Source organism: Otolemur garnettii, unplaced genomic scaffold (genome assembly GCF_000181295.1).
Source record: "Otolemur garnettii isolate 467f Iridium unplaced genomic scaffold, OtoGar3 scaffold00013, whole genome shotgun sequence".
NCBI classification, from domain to species: Eukaryota; Metazoa; Chordata; class Mammalia; order Primates; family Galagidae; genus Otolemur; species Otolemur garnettii.
In genome coordinates this window covers 24,361,086-24,384,529 of record NW_003852408.1, presented here as the reverse complement: position 1 = coordinate 24,384,529, position 23,444 = coordinate 24,361,086, and the positions used below count along the sequence as shown (strand labels likewise).

Genomic DNA, 23,444 nt, shown 5'->3' with positions numbered 1-23,444 from the left:
CTCCTCACCAACTGACTGACTGGATCCCCCTTTTGGCCAAGAAGATTCCTAAAACTGAGTTTGTAGCCTTGAAAAAGGAAATCAGACATGAGTCATCACGCCCTCTCCCCTTCTTAGGGCTGTCCTTTGTGACTTACTAACAGGCCTAAGGCTATGCAAGACCTCCCTGCAGCCCCTCAATATACAGATCAAACCACCTGCACGGGTCTGGTACTTTGTCCCTAATGAACAGATGATCCTTTATCTTAAGTATTCCTTTTCACTGACTCCTGGTCTTTTAGACAGAGACTGACTTTCAGCCAATTGTCAGCTAAAGAACCTTTAAACCCACCTATAACCTGTAAGCTTCCCACTTCCAGATGTCCCCACTTTGGGGCCAAACCAAGGTATGTTTTCTACGTATTGCTTTATGACCTCACCTAGAATCTCTGTCTCCATAACATGTATAAAATCAAACTGTAACCCTGCCACCTCATGTCCATGTGCTCAAGGCTTAAGTGTGGCTCAAGGTCACGGTCCTCAAATTTGGCTCAGAATAAATTCCTTTAAATTATTTTACAGAGTATGGCTTCTTTCCCACGGACAAATCTAACTCAGTTGTTTGATGTAGCCATTAAAGCTCAAACGCTCAAAACTGACACAGACAACATTGAGCAGGGGGCAGGGGAGATATTCTAATTCGTAATTACTGCAATTCTAAACAGAATATGAGCTAATAAGATTGAAATTATGTTTAAAGAATAATCCAATATAAACAACTATAGCTTTTAGTTACAACAATACCAAGAACGTTTACTATTAGAGAATCTATTAATGCAATACTTCCAGTAAGAGAAAATGTTTGATCATTCCAATTGAAACTGAAATGGTTTCAAAATAAATAAATTTAAAACCACTCCCCCCCCCAAAAAAATAGGAGGAAAAGAAGAGCACTTTGTCCATATTAAACATAATCTCAAACCAGGTGCGTCTGTGGCTCAAAGGAGTAGGGTGCCAACCCCATATGCCAGAGGTGGCGGGTTCAAACTCAGCCCCAGTCAAAAAGTGCAAAATAATAATAGTAATAATCTCAAACCAACAACTAGAACCATAATATTTGATGGAGCCTCACTAGAGAAATACCCCCATTTATCTAGTTCCATCCCAAACAAAATAAGTTGCCCCTGAAGGAGCTCAGGAAATTTCATCCTAAAATATGACTCCTTGGCAGAAAGAGTATTTTAAAATAAAGGTCCTCAGAGATCATCAGGCCTAGGAAGGGATTTTCCCTCTATCTACATAAAATCAGATAGACCCCCAAAGAATGACAATTAGCTTTCTTCCCCTGCCCCCATTATCCCACCTTATGGCAAGAATGAAGATCAAGACACAACAGACCTGGCCCAACCTATGTTAAAGGTAATACCTGTCTCTCAGGTTATTTTCATTTCCAAAGAGATTCATTTGCAAGTCTATCTGTGTCCTCCCCCATCCTTTCATTCCCAAGTTGTCTATTCATCCTCCCTAGTAAACACACTATCACCTTCATTGATAGAGAGTTGTATCATTAATACATTTCCGCAGTGTGATTTAAACTAAATTTAAGATGTTTACAGAGAAGGAAGACACAAAATATTAACAATGGACATAAAATGAATTGTTTACAATTTTAATTTGGTCCTTGGTTCTTCTATGACATTTCCAAATTTTCTGTGATAAATATATAGCACTTTCTGACTGGGGATAAAAAGTTATTTTAAAAAATAACAACTAGATTTTTCCTTGGTCATATTAACCTCTCAAAAAGAGTCCTCGAGCTATTGAAGGGTTCACTGGACCTCCCGACAGAATGGCCTGGGTTACCTGTGCACTCACATGGGTTCCCTTCCCCTTTGCACTCACCTGATGATGGGGGCTGCTGGGAGTTTGTGGAGCCTGAGAAATTCTTTGAGGTACAGGTGTAAGTTTGGAGGACATTGTTTCCACTGGTCTAGTTGGCCTCACATCGGTTAGTACTTTAGAACTCTTGTGCTGCGTGGAGAACCTGTTAGAGAGTTTTGTAAGAAGAGATAGCAATAGTTAACCATCAGGTATGACACTGGGGAAAGCCTCGGAAAAAAATGTTCAATCAGATATCGAAGCCAATTATCCCCCAAATAGCCACAAAGTAGCCCAACTTCTTTCTCCGTGTCCTTTTCCAGGAAATTTAGTTGATAGTCAATGTAACCAACGATAGGAATGAAAATTCCATTTCCCTCCTCCTTGACAATCTAAATGTAAGAAAGCAAAGAACTTTGGGGATGACAACAGACAATCTCCCGGGTCATCTTGTCCAGGTCAGATATTAGAGGTTCCAAGTGCGGATGTGTGTTTGTCAGGTCAAATCTGAAAGAACACAGAGTAAACCCAACTGGTTTCAAGTCAGGCTTATTCTATTATATACAGTTCCACTTTGTTTTTTCCTAATTCAATTTTTAAAGCATTTTACCATCTCAAGTTATGACAGATAAAAGCAACAACAAGAAGAAGCCGAGAACTCCCTGCTCATACAGGAACTTCACATCTAACAGATAGAAAAATCTTCAGTCATGTTTGACATACTGTGATACTTGCTACAAGACACGCTGAGAGCACTGAGAGACTTGTCAGTGCTACAAGACACTCTGCGGTATACTAATTATGTTGTTAAGGGCTGGGCATTTGGGGTAGATGAGTAGAAAAACAAGATCTCCTATAACTACTTTGTAACACACCTTCTGAGTAGTGACACACTCTATTCCTACCCCTCTGAGATAATTTTAATGCCTTGGGGTTGTTCCACTCTGTCTTAATCTTCCCAAATTGCTCTTACAAAATATCAAGGACTGGGTGGGTTAAACAATGGCCATTTTATTTTCTCACCGTTCTAGAGGCTCAAAAAGCTGAGATCCATGGTGTCAGCATGGTCACACATGAACCGTTTTCTGTACTCACACATTTACAAGCATCCAAATACATACTGAATTTGTTTTTGAAACAAAAACGAGATCATTCCACATGTATTATTCTGCTACTTGCTTTTTTCTCTGACAGGATGGTGACTACCCTCTAGGATAATAGATGGCAGCTAAAACCTTATAAGGGGATTCATTATGTTCTGTTGTATGTTTCTAGCATACGTATTCCACCATTTTTCTAGCACAGGACACTGAGGTTGTTTCTGGTTTATTGCCCTGCTCGCCCAGGCTGCAAAAATCCTCTTTTACTAGGTAGTGGTACTTTCACGCCTATGAGATAGAGTTCTAAAAATGGATCACTGGGCAACACTTGTGCATATTTTAATGTTTAGTATATACCACTCGTCTCAAGCCTATCTGTCCACAGCTGTGTCCTACCACCTGTTTGCTGAATGATGTTGCTCCAATAATTCTTCCCTCTTGTACCAAATCATCAGTTTTTACCTCTACCAACTCATTTCCTTTAACATGCTGGAGCTTTCAACAAAACAAACACTCTCTTAACTTCAGTCCCTCTGCTACCTACACTATAACCTTACTCCCATTCCAGTAAACAAACAAGCAAACAAAAAAACCCCGGGCATTTTCTTACTTGGTATCTTCAGTTCCTCAGCCCCCATTTTCTCTTAAACTGACAGTAAGTTTGCCTTTTCTTACTACCACTGTCCTGGGATGCTCTCTTTGAGGCCATCAGTGATCTTCTCGTTCCCATTGCTGACTCCTAGGGTCAATCCTTATCTGACCTAGCAGCAGTAGAAGGAGACCACTCTGCCCTCTTCCTTGAACACTTTCTTCTAGGATTTCTCATTTTGTTTTCTTCCCATCTTATCCATTGCTCCGACTCCCTTGCTGATGGTTCTTCTCCCCAACTTTGTAGTGTGGCGTGTCCCAGGGCTCAGTCCTCCAGCCTCTTCTCTTCTTGTTGGTGATCTCATACAGTTTCATGGCTTTAAAAACCATGCCAACAAACCCCAGATTTGTATCTCTAGCACAGACCTTTTTTTTCTGAAGTCTCTATATGAATTGTCACTTCTCACTCAACATCTCCATGTGGATGTCTCAGAGACCTCTCAACCTTAACATGTCCCAAACTGATCTTTCCCCACAAGCCTGTTTCAACTATATCTTCCTCCATGTCAGTTGATGCTCGTTGTATCTTTCTACTTATCATAGACCCATCACAACCGTTTTGTGTAGCACCAATGTAAGATTGTACAAAAAATTGTTCAGTACCAACACATAGATCTGAGGACGAGACTACACATTCTATTAATTAATCTAAGGAAAGCTAATATGTGGCAAATTTGATATTCTAATTAAGCAGGAAAAAGATCATGGAATTGACTATCCATCTGAGCAAAAGTTAGCCTTGATGAAATGGATTGAAATTTTGAATTAAAAATTCCGAATAGAAACGTTAGAAGAAAATATAGGAAAATGTTTATATAACCTTACTTTTCTAATTCTTGACTCCCTTTGGTCTATGATCAAGGTAGCAACCAGACTGACCGTTTTAAAAATTAAGTGAGATCCTCTATTCACAATCCTTCAAAGTTAAAAGCTTAAGTCCTTACATTGGCCTATCAGGCCCTTTAAGGTCTGCCCCACCTTCCTCACCTCCTCTCACCTCTTCCCTTATCACTCTCCTTCCTCATCCCACATGCTGGCCTCCTCCTCACTGTTGTTTGGACCTTGTGGATGTGTTCCCACCTGGTGCTGGCTCTCTCCTCCCCTGAAGAAATCTCTTCTCAGGTATCTATCTACTCCCTCCCCTTCAACCTTTAGTGAAATATCCATCTCACTGAGGCTAACTATCATCACCCTTTAAAAATTTGCCAACAACTGTTCCTCCAGTCTCTATCCAGTTCTCCTTTTTTTCACTTTCGTGCTTAATACTTCTGATATGCTACATAAGTCATGTACATACTATTTTTCTTTGTGTGGTTTGCCCACTAGGATGAAAGCTCCATGAGAGCAGAGATCTCAGTCTCTTTTTGTTCACTGACAGATGTCATGTGCCCAGAACAGTGTTCAATAAATACTGAATGGATAAGTGAATATTTTTTCAGTTTATTTTCTGAAAAGTCTATAGCCTTTTGTACTTCTACCAAATTTCAAGAGTATGTTGTTCTTTTGTCCTCAGCATGGATATTGTCATACATTGTAGTCTTTGCCTTTCCCATAAGTAAAGTGATAGTATGTCATTGTTAGTTTCTTTAATTTACATTTTTCCAACCACTGGTGAGGTTGAGCATCTTTCTGTGTGTATAGAGCCATTTGGAATTTCTCCTTTGGGAGTGTATATTTCTATATTTGGTATTTTGCATAGTTTCCTCTTTACCCTTACCCTCCTCTTCTTTCTCATTTTCTTTTTTTTCTTCAGTTTTTCTTATCAATTTCTTTTTTCTTTTCTTTTCTTTTCTTTTTTTTTTTTGAGACAGAGCCTTAAGCTATGCCCTTGGGTAGAGTGCTGTGGCATCACAGCTCACAGCAACCTCCATCTCCTGGGCTCAAGCAAGTCTCCTGCCTCAGTCTCCCAAGTAGCTGGGACCACAGATGCCCACCACAATGCCTGGCTAGTTTTTGGTTGCAGCCATCATTGTAGTTTGGCAGGCCCGGGCTGTATTTGAACCCACCACCTTAGGTGTATGTGGCTGGTGCCTTAGCTACTTGAGCCACAGGTGCCAAGCCTTCTTATCAATTTCTAAGGTATCTTTGTATAGTATAGTTTGTCTTGTTGAAAATATTTTTCTAAGTCTAGAGCCTACTTTTTGATTTTGTTTATTAGGTTATTTGCATGTTGTCATACACATCTGTCTATCCCTTCCAGATATTTTGTTTTTCTGTCTTGCTTAGTTAGGAAACTTTCCGCCAACCACAGCATTCTTATTTTTTTTTCTAACATTTGTTAAAAATGCTTTTTACATTTGAATTTCCCATAGGAGCAATTTTGGAAATTATGTTGGTATACAGAGAAAAATAAGGGTTAGTTTTATTTTCTTTCAGTTGAATAACCATTTATGCATTCTTTTCCCATTGAATTGAAATACCACCTTGATTACATATTGGTTCCTCATATATGCTTGGATCAATTATTAAATTTTGTGTTTTCATCCTCAGATCTACATGTTTATTCCTTTTATTACTATATTACTTGGTCATATAGTGGTTCTATAGTAAGTTCTAATATTTGTTGAAGGGGAGCCCTTCTCACTATTCTTCAGTATTATAATTTTACTATTCTCATTCAATTACACTTCCAACATATCTTCAGAGTTATTTTATCCTATTTTAAAAAATCTTGTGATGCTATTTGGAAGTGCAATTAATTTAAATACAGTCAATCCTCATTATTCACAGTATCTAAGTTCTATGTAGTCACCACAAACACTGAATTAGAGAATAATAAACCATTGGTCCTACGGGAAATACAAGGTTGGGGTCCTGCAAGTCTCTGGTCACCATGTTTTTGTCAACCAATCAATGTATAACCTCATTTCATATGTGTTTCTGTTTAAAGGCATCTTATTTAATATACATTGTTGATGCATTAATGTCAAACACATGGTCAATAACACTATATAAGACACAGCTGAATGAAACTTAACACACATATTTCTCAGTAAGGCACATCGTAGCCTTATACTTAGGAACACTTGGTGAAATCACCAAGAAAAGGCACAAAAATGCAGAAAACGCAACACAAAATAGACCATGAGAAGGACACTTGTCCACAGTAAAGCTAAAATAAAAAGGCAAAGCCTGAGCACTGCTCAGTTTAACAGTGCTGGGCACACGTGCATCAAGCAACTCCAATTTTTGCCACTCTTCTCACATCTGCAAATACTGCAAAAGGACCATGAGTATTGATTTGGGGGTTACAAATAAATTTTTGCAAATAGGCAAATTTATAAATATAGTATCTGCAAATAATGAAGAGCAATTGTTTAAATTTGGGGAGTGTGCACGTTCTTAAGTTTGTCTTCTTATTTAGGAATTTACATGATTCTTCTCTTATTCAGGACTTGTTTTCTGTGATCAGTCATGGATCTTGTATCTGCTTTATTAAAATTTTTCTTTGAAAAATAATTTTTACAGGTACTCTGAGACTTTAATAAATATTTTTAATTTTTTGATAGACTTTAATAAAATGTTATCTGGTTGTTGCTAGTGTAAGTGAAGAATTTTGTACATATTTATTTTATTTTCCATCCCTATTTTAAGCCTAGTAATTCTCCCAGTTTTTGCTGGAGTTACTTGGAGTTTCTTAGGACATCACAATTGTATTAGCTGCAAATGGAAGTGATTCTGTCCTTCAGCATTTTAATTTTCTTTATTATATTTGCAAGAACTTCCCCACATACTTAATAACATTGACGACTTGTGGCATCTAGCTTCCAATTCTGCTTTTGTAAATGAAAGAATCTTAGTGTGAACTATTAAACGTAAAGTAAGTGAATTCACATCAAAAGAGAAGCAGCTAATTACCATGCAGATTGTTCGCTGAATTGGTGAATAAACTCAGTGTTATCACTTGGCAATAGCCATTTGTCTCTCAAAGGACTGTCAGTGCTAATGCACCTACTTTATAGATATCCAGGCCTGTATTTTTGCTTCTTATCACATTGTGAAATATTAACATTCCATATTCTTTCCTCTTAGATAAGCCACTAATTGGAATTTTCAAACTCATCAAAATCTAGGCTAAACTGAAAATTATTACATAAAATATTATTATTTAGGTTTTAACAAAGAGAAATTTTATTTAAGACCAAAGAGAAAGCTTACAGCACTTCATAGAGGGTTGGAAGTGGTCTCTCTTGTGAATGAGAAGTGGCGAGGCAGACCCATAAAATATTATTTTGAAGAACAACCCTATGGTATTCAGGGTAGACAGAGTATAACACACAGATATTTAAAGAACCTTTAGTTTGTATAGCCCTAGTAGTTTTCTTTCTTTGTCTGTCTTATCTCCACAAATGCTACTCTGGGAGTAGGAAGAGAGGTAATCCCTGTTATCAGATAAAGAAACTGCATTATGGTAAACGGAAGTGATTTCCCATAGACTCACACATGGTTGGTTGAGGACAGGCTTCTGTGTCTCTGTGTTCCAGACTCAATAAAACTTTACTGCCTTGTTTCAACACTCCCTGTGACTCTCTTTCATGCTACATTCTAAAAGAGTTCACAGCCCACCTTATCCACCCCATCCACCAATCCCTCTGTCATGCATCCTTCCATTTTCTTATTCATTCATCCAGTCTGTCTGTCATTCAACAAACATCTATTGAACATTCATCACATTCAGATATTGTTATAGAGTCCAACAATACAACTGGAAAACTGGAAAGTAGACAATTCCTCCCCTCAAAGAGCTTACGTTTTATAATAGGGGGCACAACAATAAATAAAATAGATGAGATATCAGATGGTAACAAAGTGCTGTGAAGAAAAGTATAGGCAAGAAGGATAGCTGGGAGGTCCAGAGTGGGTACAGGGACTGAAATGGTAAGTGGTTGTCAGGAAGAGACAACATTCGAGCAAAGACCTTTGGTGGGTCGTTAGGAGGTGAAGCCTGAAGCCTTGCAGGGAAATGATGCAGCGGCACCAAGCCCACGATGGCGGCTCGCCTGGTGTATTCAAAGAGCATCAAGGAGAGCTGTGAGGCTACAGCAGGACAGGTCAGGGAGAGGTACAAAAGGGGACTAAGAGCCAGAGGGGAACAGAGTTTACAGGGCCAGGCTAAAGACCACTGGAAGGACTTTGGCTGTCTTTGAAGATGAAAATTCATCCAATGGTTCGAGGAGTGACATGATCTGACCCAAATTGAAAAGGATCACCCTGCCTGTGGCACCAGGAGTAGATTGAGGTGACCAGGGAGGAAGCAGGGAAACCAGTGAACGGGTTGCTGCAACAGTGCAAAAGAAAGAGGTTTCCTGGGGCAGTCGCAGTGGATATAATAAGACTTAGTCAGAGTCTGGATCTATTTTGAAGGCACAACCTACACAATTGCTTATGGATTGAATTGTTAAATACTTATAGGAACCAGGTGTTGGAGTGAGTGAGAGTAGCCAGATTCCTTGGTAGAGCTTTTAACCAAATGGGAAGACAGTCAGGTCAGTAACCAGATAATTATGCAAATAAACGTGCAGTTATAAACTGACAAATCTTTTAACGATTTAGAGCTTAAGGAGGGATAGCTCTGGCTTAGTCTTATGTGGGGGCAGAATCAGGACTGCGGAATGAGGTATTTGGGGGATAGAGGAAACCACAGAGGTTATAATGGTGAACCAAATGAGCAGGGCTTCCTAAGTCATGGTACAATTTTTCGTTTTTCACTTAAAAACAATGGGAAGACAGTGGAGAGATTTAAGGAGGGCATGGAAGTTTGGGGGAGACGAGTAGGTAAAAAATGTCATCATGTTTATGTTAAAGATGTATAAAAGATCAGTCTGGCTTCTGTGGCCAAAAGAAATACAAAATGAAAGTATGGATGAGTATGGACCTTTGGGTTCTGACTGTGAGACTGTAGGGATTTAGGTAAGATCTCAAGTATCCAACAAATCCAATGATTGATTGGTGTGTTTTGTTGTTAGTCTCCAAGTGAGAGGTGAAAATAACTGGCTTGGAGCCGTGCCTGTGGCTCAAAGGAGTAGGGCGCCAGCCCCATATGCCAGAGGTGGAGGGTTCAAGCCCAGCCCCAGCCAAAAAACCCCCTGCAAAATCAATCAATCAATCAATCAATCAATAATAACTGGCTTGAAGAATAATGATGGATTGGCACCCAATATCTTTGTTTTTATTTTTAAATTTAAATTCTTTGTGCTACATCACAGATATATTCAAGATGATAACTAAATTCTCTGATGGTAATTTCATATTAATAACAACCTGATAGGTACACAGGATGCAGGGACAATAAATGATATATAATTGTGAGTTCATTGTGTTCCTTCTCCTTTAAAGAACTATAAAGATATATTTAAATTACTATAAATTGTAAAGTAACAAAATGACCACAGACGCAGAAATCTGGAATTGAGATGGGAGTTCCCTGATAGATGTCTGCGAAATTAACAAATGAGTATTAGTCTGATTTGAACAACTATATTTTTTATCCAAACAAATACAATGGGTGTGGGTTTTTTTCCTCTCAAAAGTGTGATGATCATAAAGGCAAAGAAATAGCATCTCTTTCCTTTACTCTCTGCTTTTTTTAAATTGCAAGGAGGTGTTATTTCAAAAATTAAGGTCATGAAGACTTTAAGAAGTCATTTTTTTGGTTGGTGATTGGGTATGTTACAGGTGACTTCACATCCAGGTGGTGGCAGGGTGAAGCATAATCTGATATTCTGAATTTTGAAGATTAACAAAATTCATAATTTTTTTTTTTGGTAGTTTTTGGCCAGGGCTGGGTTTGAACCCACCACCTCCGGCATATGGGGCTGGTGCCCTACTCCTTTGAGCCACAGGCGCCACCCCAAAATTCATAATTTTTGATTCAATGACTTTACTTGTGTTTGTCTTAATAAAATAATAAAAATATGCAGAAAAGAAAAAGGAAAAAAAAGGAAAAATATGCAGAAAATGCATGTATTTGGATGTTGACTGTAGAATTTTGAGGGGCAAAATCTGAAAATAAAATGTTCAGTGATAAGGGATTATTTGCGAATTATGGCACTTTTCTTATAAGGATGAGAGTAAAGCTATTAAAAATGATGTTTTGGAAACTAATGAAACGGGACATGTTCTCCATTTAATGTGGGTGAAAAGAAGAATGAAATATTGTATCTATAATATAATTCCTGTTTTAGTAACACTTCAAGGTGAACACCACTCATCTGTGAGTGGTGAGATACTGGCTGTCTTCCTTTTCCCTTTTTAAATGAAGTATTAATTCTGAATTAGGGTTTCAAAAAAAAAAAACTAGGAATATAGAACAAAAGTCTACGTTGTCTTCTAATATTAAGAATCTTCTAAATCTTCTGTGTCTTTCTGATGCTTTTAGTTGTAGAAATTAAACAACTGGATGGATCACTGAAAGGCACGGTTGCCTTGTCGTTCTACTTTAAAATTTTCTAGGGGGAAAAAGTGTCTCAATGTCTCCCTCATGTTGCCTCTGCATCATCAGCATTAGAGAGACGTCGGCTTGTGCTCTGTTCTGGCCGAGTGTCCCAGTATCCAGGGCCCAGGGGCTGCCCCTCTGTAGGATTGTCACTCAGAGATCCTCACCTGGCCTTCGTGTGGTCAGCCTTGTCCTTCGGATTCACCTGGTCCAGCAGCCACTGCCTTTTCATAGCTTCTTTCCACCTCCAGCGCCCCTGGAGCAAGTTGTTTCTGAGGGACCTCAGGAGGAGTTTTGTGTTCTCCTTCGCTGACATCTGCGGGAAGGGCCACCAACAGAAAGCATGTCTCAGATCCTTCTACACACAGTCCTCTACCCTGACTCGGGTGGACTGCGCATCATGAGAGTTTTTGGAATTATTTCTCAAATGGCTTTAGGAAAATAATCTTACTTCCTGCTCCCTGAATTTCTTCACAGTCTCTCTGTATGGACATGCACATAGCATACACCCACAAGTTAAATGCCCTCATCTCCATTAATAAGCCCTCTTCCTTCGAGTAACCAGCCAAAAGAGGGTATAAAAACATCTGGGGTTGTAGATTCCTTTGAGAATCAGGTGATTAATTTGTAGATTTATCTAGAAAAACACTGAGACATTCAGTTCTGTATACAGTTTCATCAGATGCACTGACCACCTGAACTTCATTCACTCACCTCAAGTTAAGAACTGTACCAAAAGGAAATAAAGAAGAAATGAGATGGATGTTTTTTTATTTAAGATTTTCAGGACTCAAAATTTAAAGTGTAATAACAAAATGACCACATGGTGTCACTATCACACCGACAAGTCCCAGACTGAACAGAAATAGCCCAGCTACGCCCATGAACTTGGAAATCTCTGTCAATACAGTTTAGTAATGCCCACTGGAAATCATCTGACAGGATCCAAGCACTTGATTTTTGTGGACCATTCATGTAAAACAGAACAAGGAAAAACTATCCTTGGCAAAGGTAATTAATCAACAGCCTTCATTCTTGTGGTATTTGAGGGAGTTGCCATCTGCACAGAGGAACTGATGCATAGGAGTTTAGTGGTGAAAAGAAAATCTTCTTTCTGGGAAACACTCCAATTTACTAATTTATTTAAAAATTAGCAAAATTTAAAATTTACTATTTTATTTTTTCTTTCCTCTTAAGAAGAATCAAATTCACTTGCTGGGTATTCATAATTTTCTTTCACAGATTCTGAAAGATGACTGTGGAATCTCAGTTATATACTCTTCAGTCAAAAGTGAGATCTTTGTTTTTTCCTTAAGAAAATATAAAATTTAAGACTCAGGAAAAGACTTGTTAAAAGAGAAAACTTCTCCAAAAATATACCAATAATTAGAAGTCTGACTACATCATTTTTACCATGTCAGAACACTTTCTTTTCCATTTATAACCATTGCCAATGCAATGCCATTCCCTCCAACTCCTCACAGATACTTTCCAGCACCTGGTATAGGACCAGTGACTTTCTACTGGACTCTATTTTGTCTTTTCTCATCCCTAAGACCTTTTATAAAAACCCACAATGTAGTGGGGTGCACCTATAGTTTCAGCAACTTGGGAGGCTAACGCAGGGAGGATCACTTGAGCCCAGGGGTTTCAGTCTAGCCTGGGCAACACAGTGAGACCTCTCTCTAAAAGAAAACCTACAATATAAAGAGGACATGTTTATACTGAGAGATACTTAAGGTTGAGTTGCCACTTCTTTTGTCTTATTGTGTGGCAGGAGCAGAATCTGAGGTTTCGCTGGAGGGAAGGTTTTTTAATGTTTAACAGTTCCTGCTACCTGTTTAATGAATCGTTAGGTATATTGCATTAGATGTTACCTGAACACTGTGCTCAATTATAGGATGAGATTTCTGGTGGGACTTGCTGTGAAGACCAGACAAGAAACACACCTGGCAGATGTCAAAGTTCAGACACTTCAGACAGCGGTATCTGCCAATTAAAATAGAAATATGGCTTATGTCATTACTAGTAGGTTAGCAAAGAATATGAGTATAATATCCAGGTGGAAAATGAGTGCCCCCAAACCATAAAGAAGATGTCTGAGCCATCAAGTTATTACAAAGTTTCTCCCAAACTTTATAGGAATGTTAAATGACTCTGATGTGTTAATTTACTCAAAGAAATCTTCTTTTGATCCTATTTTTATATGGCATTATATTCATATGTTTTGATTCAACCAACTAAGGTATAGAAGGTATTCATTCCTCTAAAAGACCAAGTGCCTTCAATACACAGGGTACTGTGTGCTATAACCCTTAGGATAAACCCTTAGATCACAGTTTGTACAGCTGCAAGAAGCACTCAAATGTTTTAAATGTAATTGCCAACTTAAAAAAAAAAAACAAGATTTCCATAAAATTTGATTCTAATTTTTCTTAAAAATTTGCAAGTTATGATAATATTGGTCCTATATTCCTACATGGCCTTAGGGAAAATTAACCCATAGGCAAAGAATTAAAAAAATTTTTTTTTTTTGCCTTTTCTAGAAGTTTGTATATAGGGAAGAAATAGAGGAGGGGAGTCCCTCACCAGCCCAAAGCTCAGTGGCCACAACACCCACATTTTTTGGCACATCAACATTGGAGATTTTCTTCTCTTAACATTCACAACCCTAAACTGCCTGTGGTTAGAAGAAGCGGAGAGAATCTTGAGGTACTCTGGTAAGGTGGGGGGTTTTATAACACTCAGGAAAATACTGTGATATCAAGGGAGGGCTGGCGGGACACAGCAGTCATCAGCTCATGACTTTGTGGCTATTTGAATGGGATCATGCTTTTTGTCTGTAAAGTATCAGGTATTATACATTTATTTCTGATATTTTAATTCTCTAACTGCAGTATGTGTGGCACTGTCTTCATCAAAGGCAACAGTTGGTGAGGACAAGGTGGCAGCTACAGGCTGTCCCCAAGTTGCAAACATCTAACTTGTGTACAACTCACACTTATGAATGGAGACTATTACAGGCAATGGGTAAATAATGTACCTATCCCAAATTACATACGAATGTAACTTAAGAACAGACCTAGAGAACCTGTTCTGTTTGTAACCTGGGGACTACCTGCACTCTGTTTAGGCTGCACACGTACTCTCTGAGCTGGTCACCAGCCCTACCCGGCCTGCTTCCCTCATGTGTATGACATGTCTTACCCTGTAAGCATCTGAGTCTTCGACCTCTGTCTTAAAAGGCACAAAATACATACAATTCCAATGCTACAAATGATTCTGATGCTCTTTAAATTTCCTATCTTGCTGCAAGAATGTGACATGGAAGCTTGAGGTAGTAACTAACAAGATTAGGGAATGGGAGCTTAAGTGCCAATGGAAAATTGGTGCTATAAAAGAGGCAGAGGGTGAGATCCCAGTAGGCTGGTCAGGTCTGAAAAGCCTTCATGGAAGAAGAGAGACTCATGCTGTGCATCGAAGCCCGGGCTAGAAATTGAAGAAAGGGAATCCCTGGTAGAAAGAGGAGGAGGAGTGAGGCAAAGGAGACAGGGATGGAGGAGGAAGGTTTAGAGCAGTGGTTCTCAACCTTCCCAATGCCGCGACGCTTTAATAAAGTTCCTGTGGGTTGCGACCCACAGGTTGGGATCCACTGGTTTAGAGGATGTCAGCTCTCTCAGACCTGCTAATTACCCAGAAGAACAAAGGGGAAAAAAAACTTTGGAAAACTGATGCCAGATGACAGAAGATCTGGATGGTCTGGACCAAAGTCATTTAGAGGCAGAGCAGGAGGACATATAAGTGGTGAGACCCATCCTCAGCCACCCTGTTCACTGTTGTACTTTCAACCCTGAGTCCCAAGGCAGGATATTAATCTGTAGTAGATACCGTGGATTGACTATAATAGAAGCTAACATTTTGAGCACTTTCTATGTGCAGGGAGTGTACACTTGTAGACATAGTTGATCTCCATGGAAATCCTTTCAGGTATTCTTACTATTATCATTCTTTACAGATGAGGAAACAAAGAGATTTTAAGGAACTTGTACAAAGTTACACAAGTATGTAGTGAGTAACCATTTAGTAAAGCACCATATGCCATCTGCATTGCCAGCCTGCTATTTTAGCCACTAGAACAGACCACCAAGGCGCGAGGCTTGAGTTTGAACTCACCTGCTGCCATCAATCTGGCAGTACTAATAGCTGGTTTGGAAACTTTAGCTCACTGTTTGGGAGGACGCTGTACATAGTACGTTTTCAATGAACATTAGTTGAATGGATAACTTAGTTTCTTCAAAAGGAAAAATAGAACCAGTAAACTCTCCTGACCTTGCAAATTTTTTTTAAAGATTTGAAAATTATTTAACATACATTAAGTGGGAAAACCCTCGCTTTTTAGGTGAAGTGTACAACATAATATGATGCTTTTAATAAAGATTATTGATGAGCCATATGTGCTGGCAGCTTTGTCCAGCGTTATCATATGGCCACAGCCCATGTGGCTAGGATGGTATTCTGGCTCTGCCCTTGAATTTGTGCCTTTATGCTTCAAAACTACCTACAGGTGTAGGAAGCATATGAGAAACATTGTCATCTGAGTAATGAGATCAGTCTGTTGCCAATGTATTACCAGCACAGAGCCCAGATTTTCACCTAATCTCATCTCAGCCCTATATGACTATCACTGAGCAAAAATGGGACATCTCTTTCTAGAATTTCAATCTTAGATTAGGGACAATCTATGGTCTTTGTACCTTTTTTCTTTCTCTCGAAGGTCAAGTCTTTGTGCTTTTTTTGCTGCCTGCAGACTTGGGAAGGCTGTTTCTCTAAAATGACTTGAAAGATCTCATTAAAACCAAAGCTATTGCATGAGTTTTCCAAGAGCCAGAAAAGCCTGGATTATAGTATATCCAGGCAACTTTTAATAGACTCAGAAGGTCAGGGCTAAAAGAAGCCTCAGATATTATTGATCTACCTAGCCCATGTTACTTAAAAAGAAACTGAGGTCCAGAGGGGTTAAAAGCCTTGCCCAGGTCAGTCAGCTGTCTGTATGGATGACACTTATACATTGCCTTGGATGTCTAAGAGGAAAGAGGGTTCACACAGAGGCATTTCTAAGGAGTTTAGTCTCATTCTCAGAAGATAGGGACAGAGTCTAAACTTAAAGTATGGCATGTCCTACCCTCTGCCTTTGCTATTATTCTGGGTGACTTGAGAAAGTCATTCAAACTCTTTGAGACTCAATTTTTGTCATCTATAGTATAGGTGTAATATCTTCTTTATTTTATACACAACAATTTTGAACAAATATTTAAATGGAAAAATTGTGTTTTTTATAATTGTAAAGTTGATTCTGTACCTGGCCTAGTGTAGGACATGTAGTAATCCTTATAGAAAAATGTAATATTCCATTTATTGTAGAAAGAGAAAATAAAATTTATTATCAACCAGAATGCCTCACGCAGAAAATTACTGAGTTCTCAAAAAAAGTTTTTGAGACAGAGTCTCACTTCATTGCCCTCAAGAGAGTGCTTGTGGCATCACAGCTCATAGCAACCTCAAACACTTGGACTCAAGCAAACCTCTTGCCTCAGTCTCCCAAGTAGCTGGGACTACAGGTGCCCACCACAATGCCAAGCTATTTTTAGGGATGGGGTCTCACTCTTGCTCAGGCTGGTCTCAAACTCCTGAGCTCAGGCAATCCACCCACTTGGGTCTCCCAGAGTGCTGGATTACAGGAGTGAGCCACCACGCCTGGCCTTGAGTTCAAAATGTTATCTGCACTCCAGATGTATGTATGAGAAGGATCACTCCTCAAAATAATTTGGAGAGATGGCAGCTCCAATTTTAGACCCACTTGAAGAATGACCATACACACAGTACTAATGATGACTGTACCTCAGTCCTGTGATTGGAAAGGTCCTGCAGACGCTGCACCGGACAGGGTGAGTGACCATTTCAGTGGCTGATAATCGGTAGCAGGTTGGCAGCCACAGGAGGATGGGGGGTTCAGACTGCACCCAAGATAGAAATTTCTCTTCCTTGATTGTTGGGCTTAATACCTGAAGAGCAAGGGCACACAGAGATGTGGTTTCAGGTCTCCTTCTGTGTTTTCATCTTCTTTTCTACGTCTGTCAGCTCTACTGAAGAAGAAGCCTATCGTATGAAAAGACAAAGATAAGTCTACTTGCTAAATTTGGTTGTCTTAGAGGCTGTGTGGAACAGGACTGTAATTTAAATCCATCACCAAATTCTTCCAGTGGGTCTGCCCCCACCTCCAGGAAGATGTGCCTGGCACTCACCCCTTGGAAACAGCTGCGGGTGGCACTTTCCACAGAGCACAGAGCACGACTCTCCCCCACGACAGTTGGGATCTGTAAGAGGCAACCTCATGTCAGTTGTTAGGAAATGGGGAAAGATGTGGCCTCAGAATCAGCACACCTGAATGACGGTGCTCACAGCGATGGTGTCACTAGTAACCAACTGGTGTCTGAAGCCAGATGAAGTCTTAATACAAGCAAGCAGAAGATATGCGTGGGTTTTCTGCAATGCCTGGGTGGACACAATGAATGAACCAGTGGGAATAAGAAAATGGAGGAGGCTGAGGAAAGAGGCAATGGGGTGATAAAGGGACTGTCTGCCTTCTTACGATCCCAAATGATTTTAAATTTCTTTGCCCTTGTTCACCTATAAAATACAGATCACAATGATGCTGTCTTCAAGTTTAGAGGGATTTTGAGGAAAACCTTTTCAAACACTCTCAAATGCCAGTCCCTAAGGTAGGGCAGTCATTACCCTTGTTTAAAGCAAGGAGTAGAAGGGAATGAAATTAGTATGTTGGAGAGATATCTACACCCCCATGTTCAGTGTGACATTATTAACAATAATCAAGGTATGGAAATAGGTTCTGTCCGTCAACCAGTGAATGGATTAAAAAAATGTGGTATGCTTACACAACAGAACACAACTTAGCTTTTATTAAGAAGGAAATTCTGTCATCTGTGACAACATGGATGAACTTGGAGGACCATATGCTAAGTGAAATAACCCAGGCCCAGAAAGACAAATACTGCACGATCTCATTTTACATGAAGAATCTAAAAAACTGAAGCCCATAGAAACAGAGTAGAACTCATGGAAACCAGGAGCTGGGGGCTGAGGGAAGCGGGGGGGTGTTAATCCAACAGTACAAACTCAGTTATAAGATGAATACGTTCTGGGGGTCTAATATACAGAGTGGTGGCTATAAATTAATGATATTGTATTGTTAACTTGAAATTTGATGCAAGAGCAGATTTTTAGGTGTCCTCACACTCCTGCCCTGAATGGTGACTATGAGTGGTGGGTGATAGATGTGTTAATGACTGTGACCATGTGTAGTCATTACAGTGTTCATATACGTCAAGTCATCACGTTGCACATCTTCAACAATTTATATTTGCCAAATAAATATTTTTATAAAATGAAGGGGGATTGAGATAAGATATTTTGTTCAAGGTCAAAAAAGCAAGTTAGCTCCTCCCTCTCGGATGTCCTCGCCTTTGTAGAAGGGCCTTCACACAGCTTGTCACACCCTGGCCTTACATATTCCAACAGCAGCTCAGCCTGCACTCCCTCACTCAGTGGTTTCCATCTTCCAACCACAGCCACCATACGGAGTTCAATTAAGGGGCTAAGAACCTGTTGTGACTGCCAAGACGGCCAGAGACTTGGCTCTGACATCATCTATATGCCCAGATACATGTACCTGTCACTTCCACTTATTCCCCTTCGGTCACGGGTCCTAATTTCCTGTCTGATGTCTTCTGCAGCACAAGCTGTCAGCAGGCATTGCCGGCAAGCTCAGAAGTAATCTCAAAGACCTCCTGCTGAGTCCATCAACTCGAATAAACATTCTTCTAATCAGGAAAGTGGCACTTAGAACCTCTTTGCTGACAATTAGCCAGGCAGAAGTCAACAAACATTTGCATAATAGTGACAAGATGGCTTGTACTTAAAATTGGAAATAACCCCACCAGTCACATTTAAGTAACTACTCGCTATGTTATTTGGCCTTTGTCTGAAAAAATAACTCATTACTCATCTTTTGCCCTGTGAGTGCTGATGAACTAACTGGACTACTTACTTAGACCTTTGTGTTAATTCAACATTCACCTTGATGTCCTTGAGGCCGGGGAGAGGAGTTTCACATCAATTATAAAGTAAGGGAGGTATATAAGAGACGTTCAACTCACCATGATTCTGATACCAGTGAAAAGAAAATTCACTTCAGGAATAACCCACAGTTTTGCCTGTAAATTTGTGCATAAAAGATTTTGCTGATAAATTGCCTATTAGACTAATTTCTTGCAGGTGTTCTCGGAAGAATGCACTGTGGCTAGATGGTTTGCTGGCCCAGGCAGAACACCACTTGAAATAGTAATTATGACACTTGGGGGAGGATTTGAATCACGTGGTAGGGCCTGGAATTTTCTGTGGGAATCCATCTCTGAGTCTGTAATGGAAGTCAATGGGATGATAACGGGCTGTGCCAAGCTCCAATTCCCAACAGGAGAATCAGTCTCAGGGGCACAGTAATACATGGAGTGTGGGAAGGGTGGGGGTGAAGTGCTATGGGAGCTGCTAGTTTGGTAGCTCATTGACCCCAGTTGAGCCTGGAAGAGGGTAGATTTTTAGGGCCTGTTGGAGCAAGCAGTCAGAAGGAGAGCACAGAGAATTCTGCAGGATAAAGAAAATCCCCCCTCAGTCCATCTCCTTTCATCACATCTGCTATCTAAACACATTAGTTTGACGGGTCTGATTCCATACACAAGTGGATAGTTGCCCCACCCTCCTGAGCACCCTGCCATCCCAAGCCGTGTGATGTGGAATTGTTGGGGAACAGCTCCTGTTGTGGCGGCTCCCTGAGAAATGCCTGGGTTTGAGCAGAAAACTGGTGGTGGGATCCATGTGCGACAGTAACTGACGTCTGATGTTTCAGCATTTTAAGTTCAAAAGAAATCACTGCTCTATTTAAGAAATATTAACATCTTTTCAAGTGCCTATCAATTCATGAATGGATCAAAAAAATGCGGTATGTATACAGTGGAGTACTACTCAGCAAAAAAAAAAAAAAAAAAAAAATGGTGATCTGGCATCTTTCATAACAACCTAAATGGAATTGGAGACCATTCTCCTAAGTGAAGTACGGCAAGAACAGACACCACACGTACTCAACACTAAATCAAACTAGTTGATCATCACTTTTTGTGCTCATAGGAAAGCAAAATTCAGTAAAATTCAAGCGGGTGGGAAGGGGGGAGAAGGGACGGGTAGGTTCCCACCTCATGGGTACGTCACACAGGTACCTTGCACGCTTGCTGGGTGACAGGCCCAATTGTAACCTTGACTTAAAATATACAAAAGCAAACTGTGTAACCAAAATGTGTGTAATATTCTGAAAATAGAAAAAATGAACACTTTAAATAGTGTTTAGAATTTAAGTTAAATGTTAATTATAATTAATATGAATATAAAATATTGAGACCAAATCAAAGTGAGGGTAATTTGGATAGGTTTTCCTAAATCATACCAGCTGGCCTACAGATTTTGATATTTCTTCTTATCTCTACATTCTTTCAAAACATTTGAGAAACATATTTACTTTCAGGAGGTTAAATTCCTTCGCCTAGTAAGGACAAAAACAGCATCAACTTCACACTCTCTTGAAACACAGGAAACGAGGGACCTCATAACGATTTGAGTATTGAATCTTGCATTTCATCTGCACATTCATTAATCATTTGTTGAAGCTTTTAGTATCAGGCACTGTTCAAGGCGCTGGGTTATAAAGATAAATGCGATTCAATTCCTACTCTTGAGAAAACCGTCTAGTGGGGAAGCAGCTAGGGCAGTTTGACACAAGCGATAACAAAGTTATGCACTGGGAGTTAAAGAAGCTTTGAGCAAGGTGGTGACTAGTATTTGAATGATCTTGACAGATGAGCAGTGTTAGCAAGAGAAAGGATAGGCAATGGTGTTGTGGGGAAATGGACCTGCAGGAGTCAGACACAGTAAGGCTTTTGGTTACGCAGAAGTGAAAAGGGTACAAAAAGTGTAGGGAAAAATTAAACACTTTAGAATAAGCAAAAGAGAGTACTGAATTATCGTTTGAATGATGATAACCTGAACCTGTAGAAACATGCATCATTGTTTGGGCTATTTTACAATTCTATAGAGGTGGACAAATGAAAGCAATGCAAATAGTTCTTGTCTGTAGACATGCACATCAATTCTGTCCAGGTGAAGGGACAATCTTCCCTTTTCCTCAAGCCAATTTTGCATCCACTTGCAAATTTCCTTGATTATTTCTAATCTATCAATTTATTCTTTGCCTCCCCCCAACACACACACACACTTTGGACTAGTAACATCTTGCACTATGTAGGTGATTACATTTAATTCGTGAATTATATTTTTGGACACACGTTCATTTTATATTTGTATAAGAATTGGGATTCTACTTCTTTTTTAAAGGAGAAGGTTTGGGTTAAATCAGGAAAGCTTTGTTTGCTTGCAGTGCTAAGGAGTTGAGGCTTTATTCTTTAGATGTGAATGGCCAACAAGAAATTTCAGCTATGGCTCAGGTTTGCAGTTTGGAGAGGTCTCTGGCTGCAGTGTGGAAGAAGAGTTAAGGAAGGGGGAGGCTGGAGCTGGAGCTGCCAGTTAGGAGGCAATGGCAACAGGTGAGGCTGAAGTGACCGGGGTCTGCGCAGCTGACAGCAGTGGCTATAGAGCAGGGAGGTTCCCTGGAGGGCTACATAAAGGTAGAACTGACGCTGTGAACACCAGATTCTTTAACAATCCATGTGGCTAATGTAACTGAAACAAGCTTAGCATTCTGAAGTATCAGGGGTTTACCTGCTGTAGGTCTGTTAGCAGGTTTCTGAAAACCCTTCGAGTCATGCGTAACCCAGAATCATAACCTCCTCTGCTAGTTTCTGCATAGAGCTGAAAAAGAGCTAGACAAGTAAAGGGAAAAGGAAATTTTAAATTGAATGTACTCAACACTAACATGAAATCAGATGAACAACTGCATTCCCACACAGAGGAAAACACAACTACATTCAAATGGGGGGAGGAAAAGGGGGGAGGTTGATGTGCTGTCACTAAATGGGCACAACGTAGGGTACATGGCGCACCTCCTGGGTGAAGGGCTCAGCTACAACGTGGACTTTGCCTAATAAACACAAACAATGTAACCTAATCATTTCTCTCTTCATATCAATCTGAAATTTTTTAAAAAGGAATTTTAATTTTTTTTCTAATTTTTTTTATTAAACCATAGCTGTGTACGTTAATGCAATTATGGGGTACAGTGTGCTGGTTTTATATATAATTTGAAATATCTTCACCAAACTGGTGAACATAGCCTTCATGGAATTTTCTTAGTTATTGTGTTAAGACATTTATATTCTACATTTAGAAAGATTCACATGTACCCTTGTAAGATGGACCACAGGTGTGGTCCCACCAATCACCCTCCCACCACTCATCCTTCCCTCACCCTTCCCTTCCCCTTCCTCTCCCTCCTCCCCATATTCTTGGGCTATAATTGGGCTATAGCTTTCATATGAAAGCTATAAACTAGTTTCATAGTAGGGCTGAATACATTGGATACTTTTTTCTTCCATTCTTGAGATACTTTTCTGAGAAGACTATGTTCCAGCTCCATCTAAAAAAGGAATTTTTGAATTGAATATTGGCAATGTATCTTTCAAGAGTGTGTGCTGTGGAGTAACACTCCGTGGGTATGAAGGGAAAGGGGAGGCAAAGTTATCTTCTTGATTATTTGCTTGCTATTTTGAAGGCCTCCCAAGCGAGGATAGCTTGACAAGTAAGGAGAACCCATCCCCCATTTCAACCCCTCAATAATTCAGTGCGTCTGTGGTGAATGGACATGTGAGGAGCTTCCCATTTAGAGAATCTCTAACAAATAAATGGGAAGAACAACCAGGAAATGAGTGGCTGGAAAGCACACCTCTGGAAAAAGTCTAGATTCTCCAAATCCTAAAGATTTTTCTTTAATAAAAGCCTAAGTCATGCTAAAGAACAAAAATAGAGATGGGGGTGGGTGGGTGATGAAAGTAACAGGGTGGCTGTCTGGGGTCACTGCACTCAGGACACTCGAAACGGCGCTGTTACCTCTGTATTTTGTATGAGGGCTGTCCCCCGAGAGGGCGATGAGGGCAGTGGCCACAGGTGCCAGCTGGAGAAAACCTGTTCCTGTGCTGCACGGTCACAAAACACAGAGACAAGAACGGTGAGGCCAGCGTTACTATGGGTGCAGAGGTTTATAACCACTCGGACTCTTAAGGGGCATTTCTAACATGGTGTTACAAGTTCTAGCTTTTTTTTTTTTTTTT

General features: G+C 39.9%; 1 protein-coding gene across 1 annotated transcript in view; it reads right to left on the bottom strand.

Moving 5' to 3' along the window:
- The window catches only part of DYTN (dystrotelin), a 61,047-nt gene that overhangs the window by 20,616 nt on the left and 16,987 nt on the right, over positions 1-23,444 (bottom strand). The window contains exons 4-9 of the mRNA XM_012802129.1: positions 23,224-23,309; positions 21,940-22,040; positions 17,343-17,414; positions 16,939-17,102; positions 12,918-13,029; positions 11,208-11,356 (exon numbers count right to left, since the gene is read on the bottom strand). Coding sequence (XP_012657583.1) covers positions 11,208-11,356; positions 12,918-13,029; positions 16,939-17,102; positions 17,343-17,414; positions 21,940-22,040; positions 23,224-23,309 — 684 coding nt within the window. The remainder of the gene's footprint in view (positions 1-11,207; positions 11,357-12,917; positions 13,030-16,938; positions 17,103-17,342; positions 17,415-21,939; positions 22,041-23,223; positions 23,310-23,444) is intronic.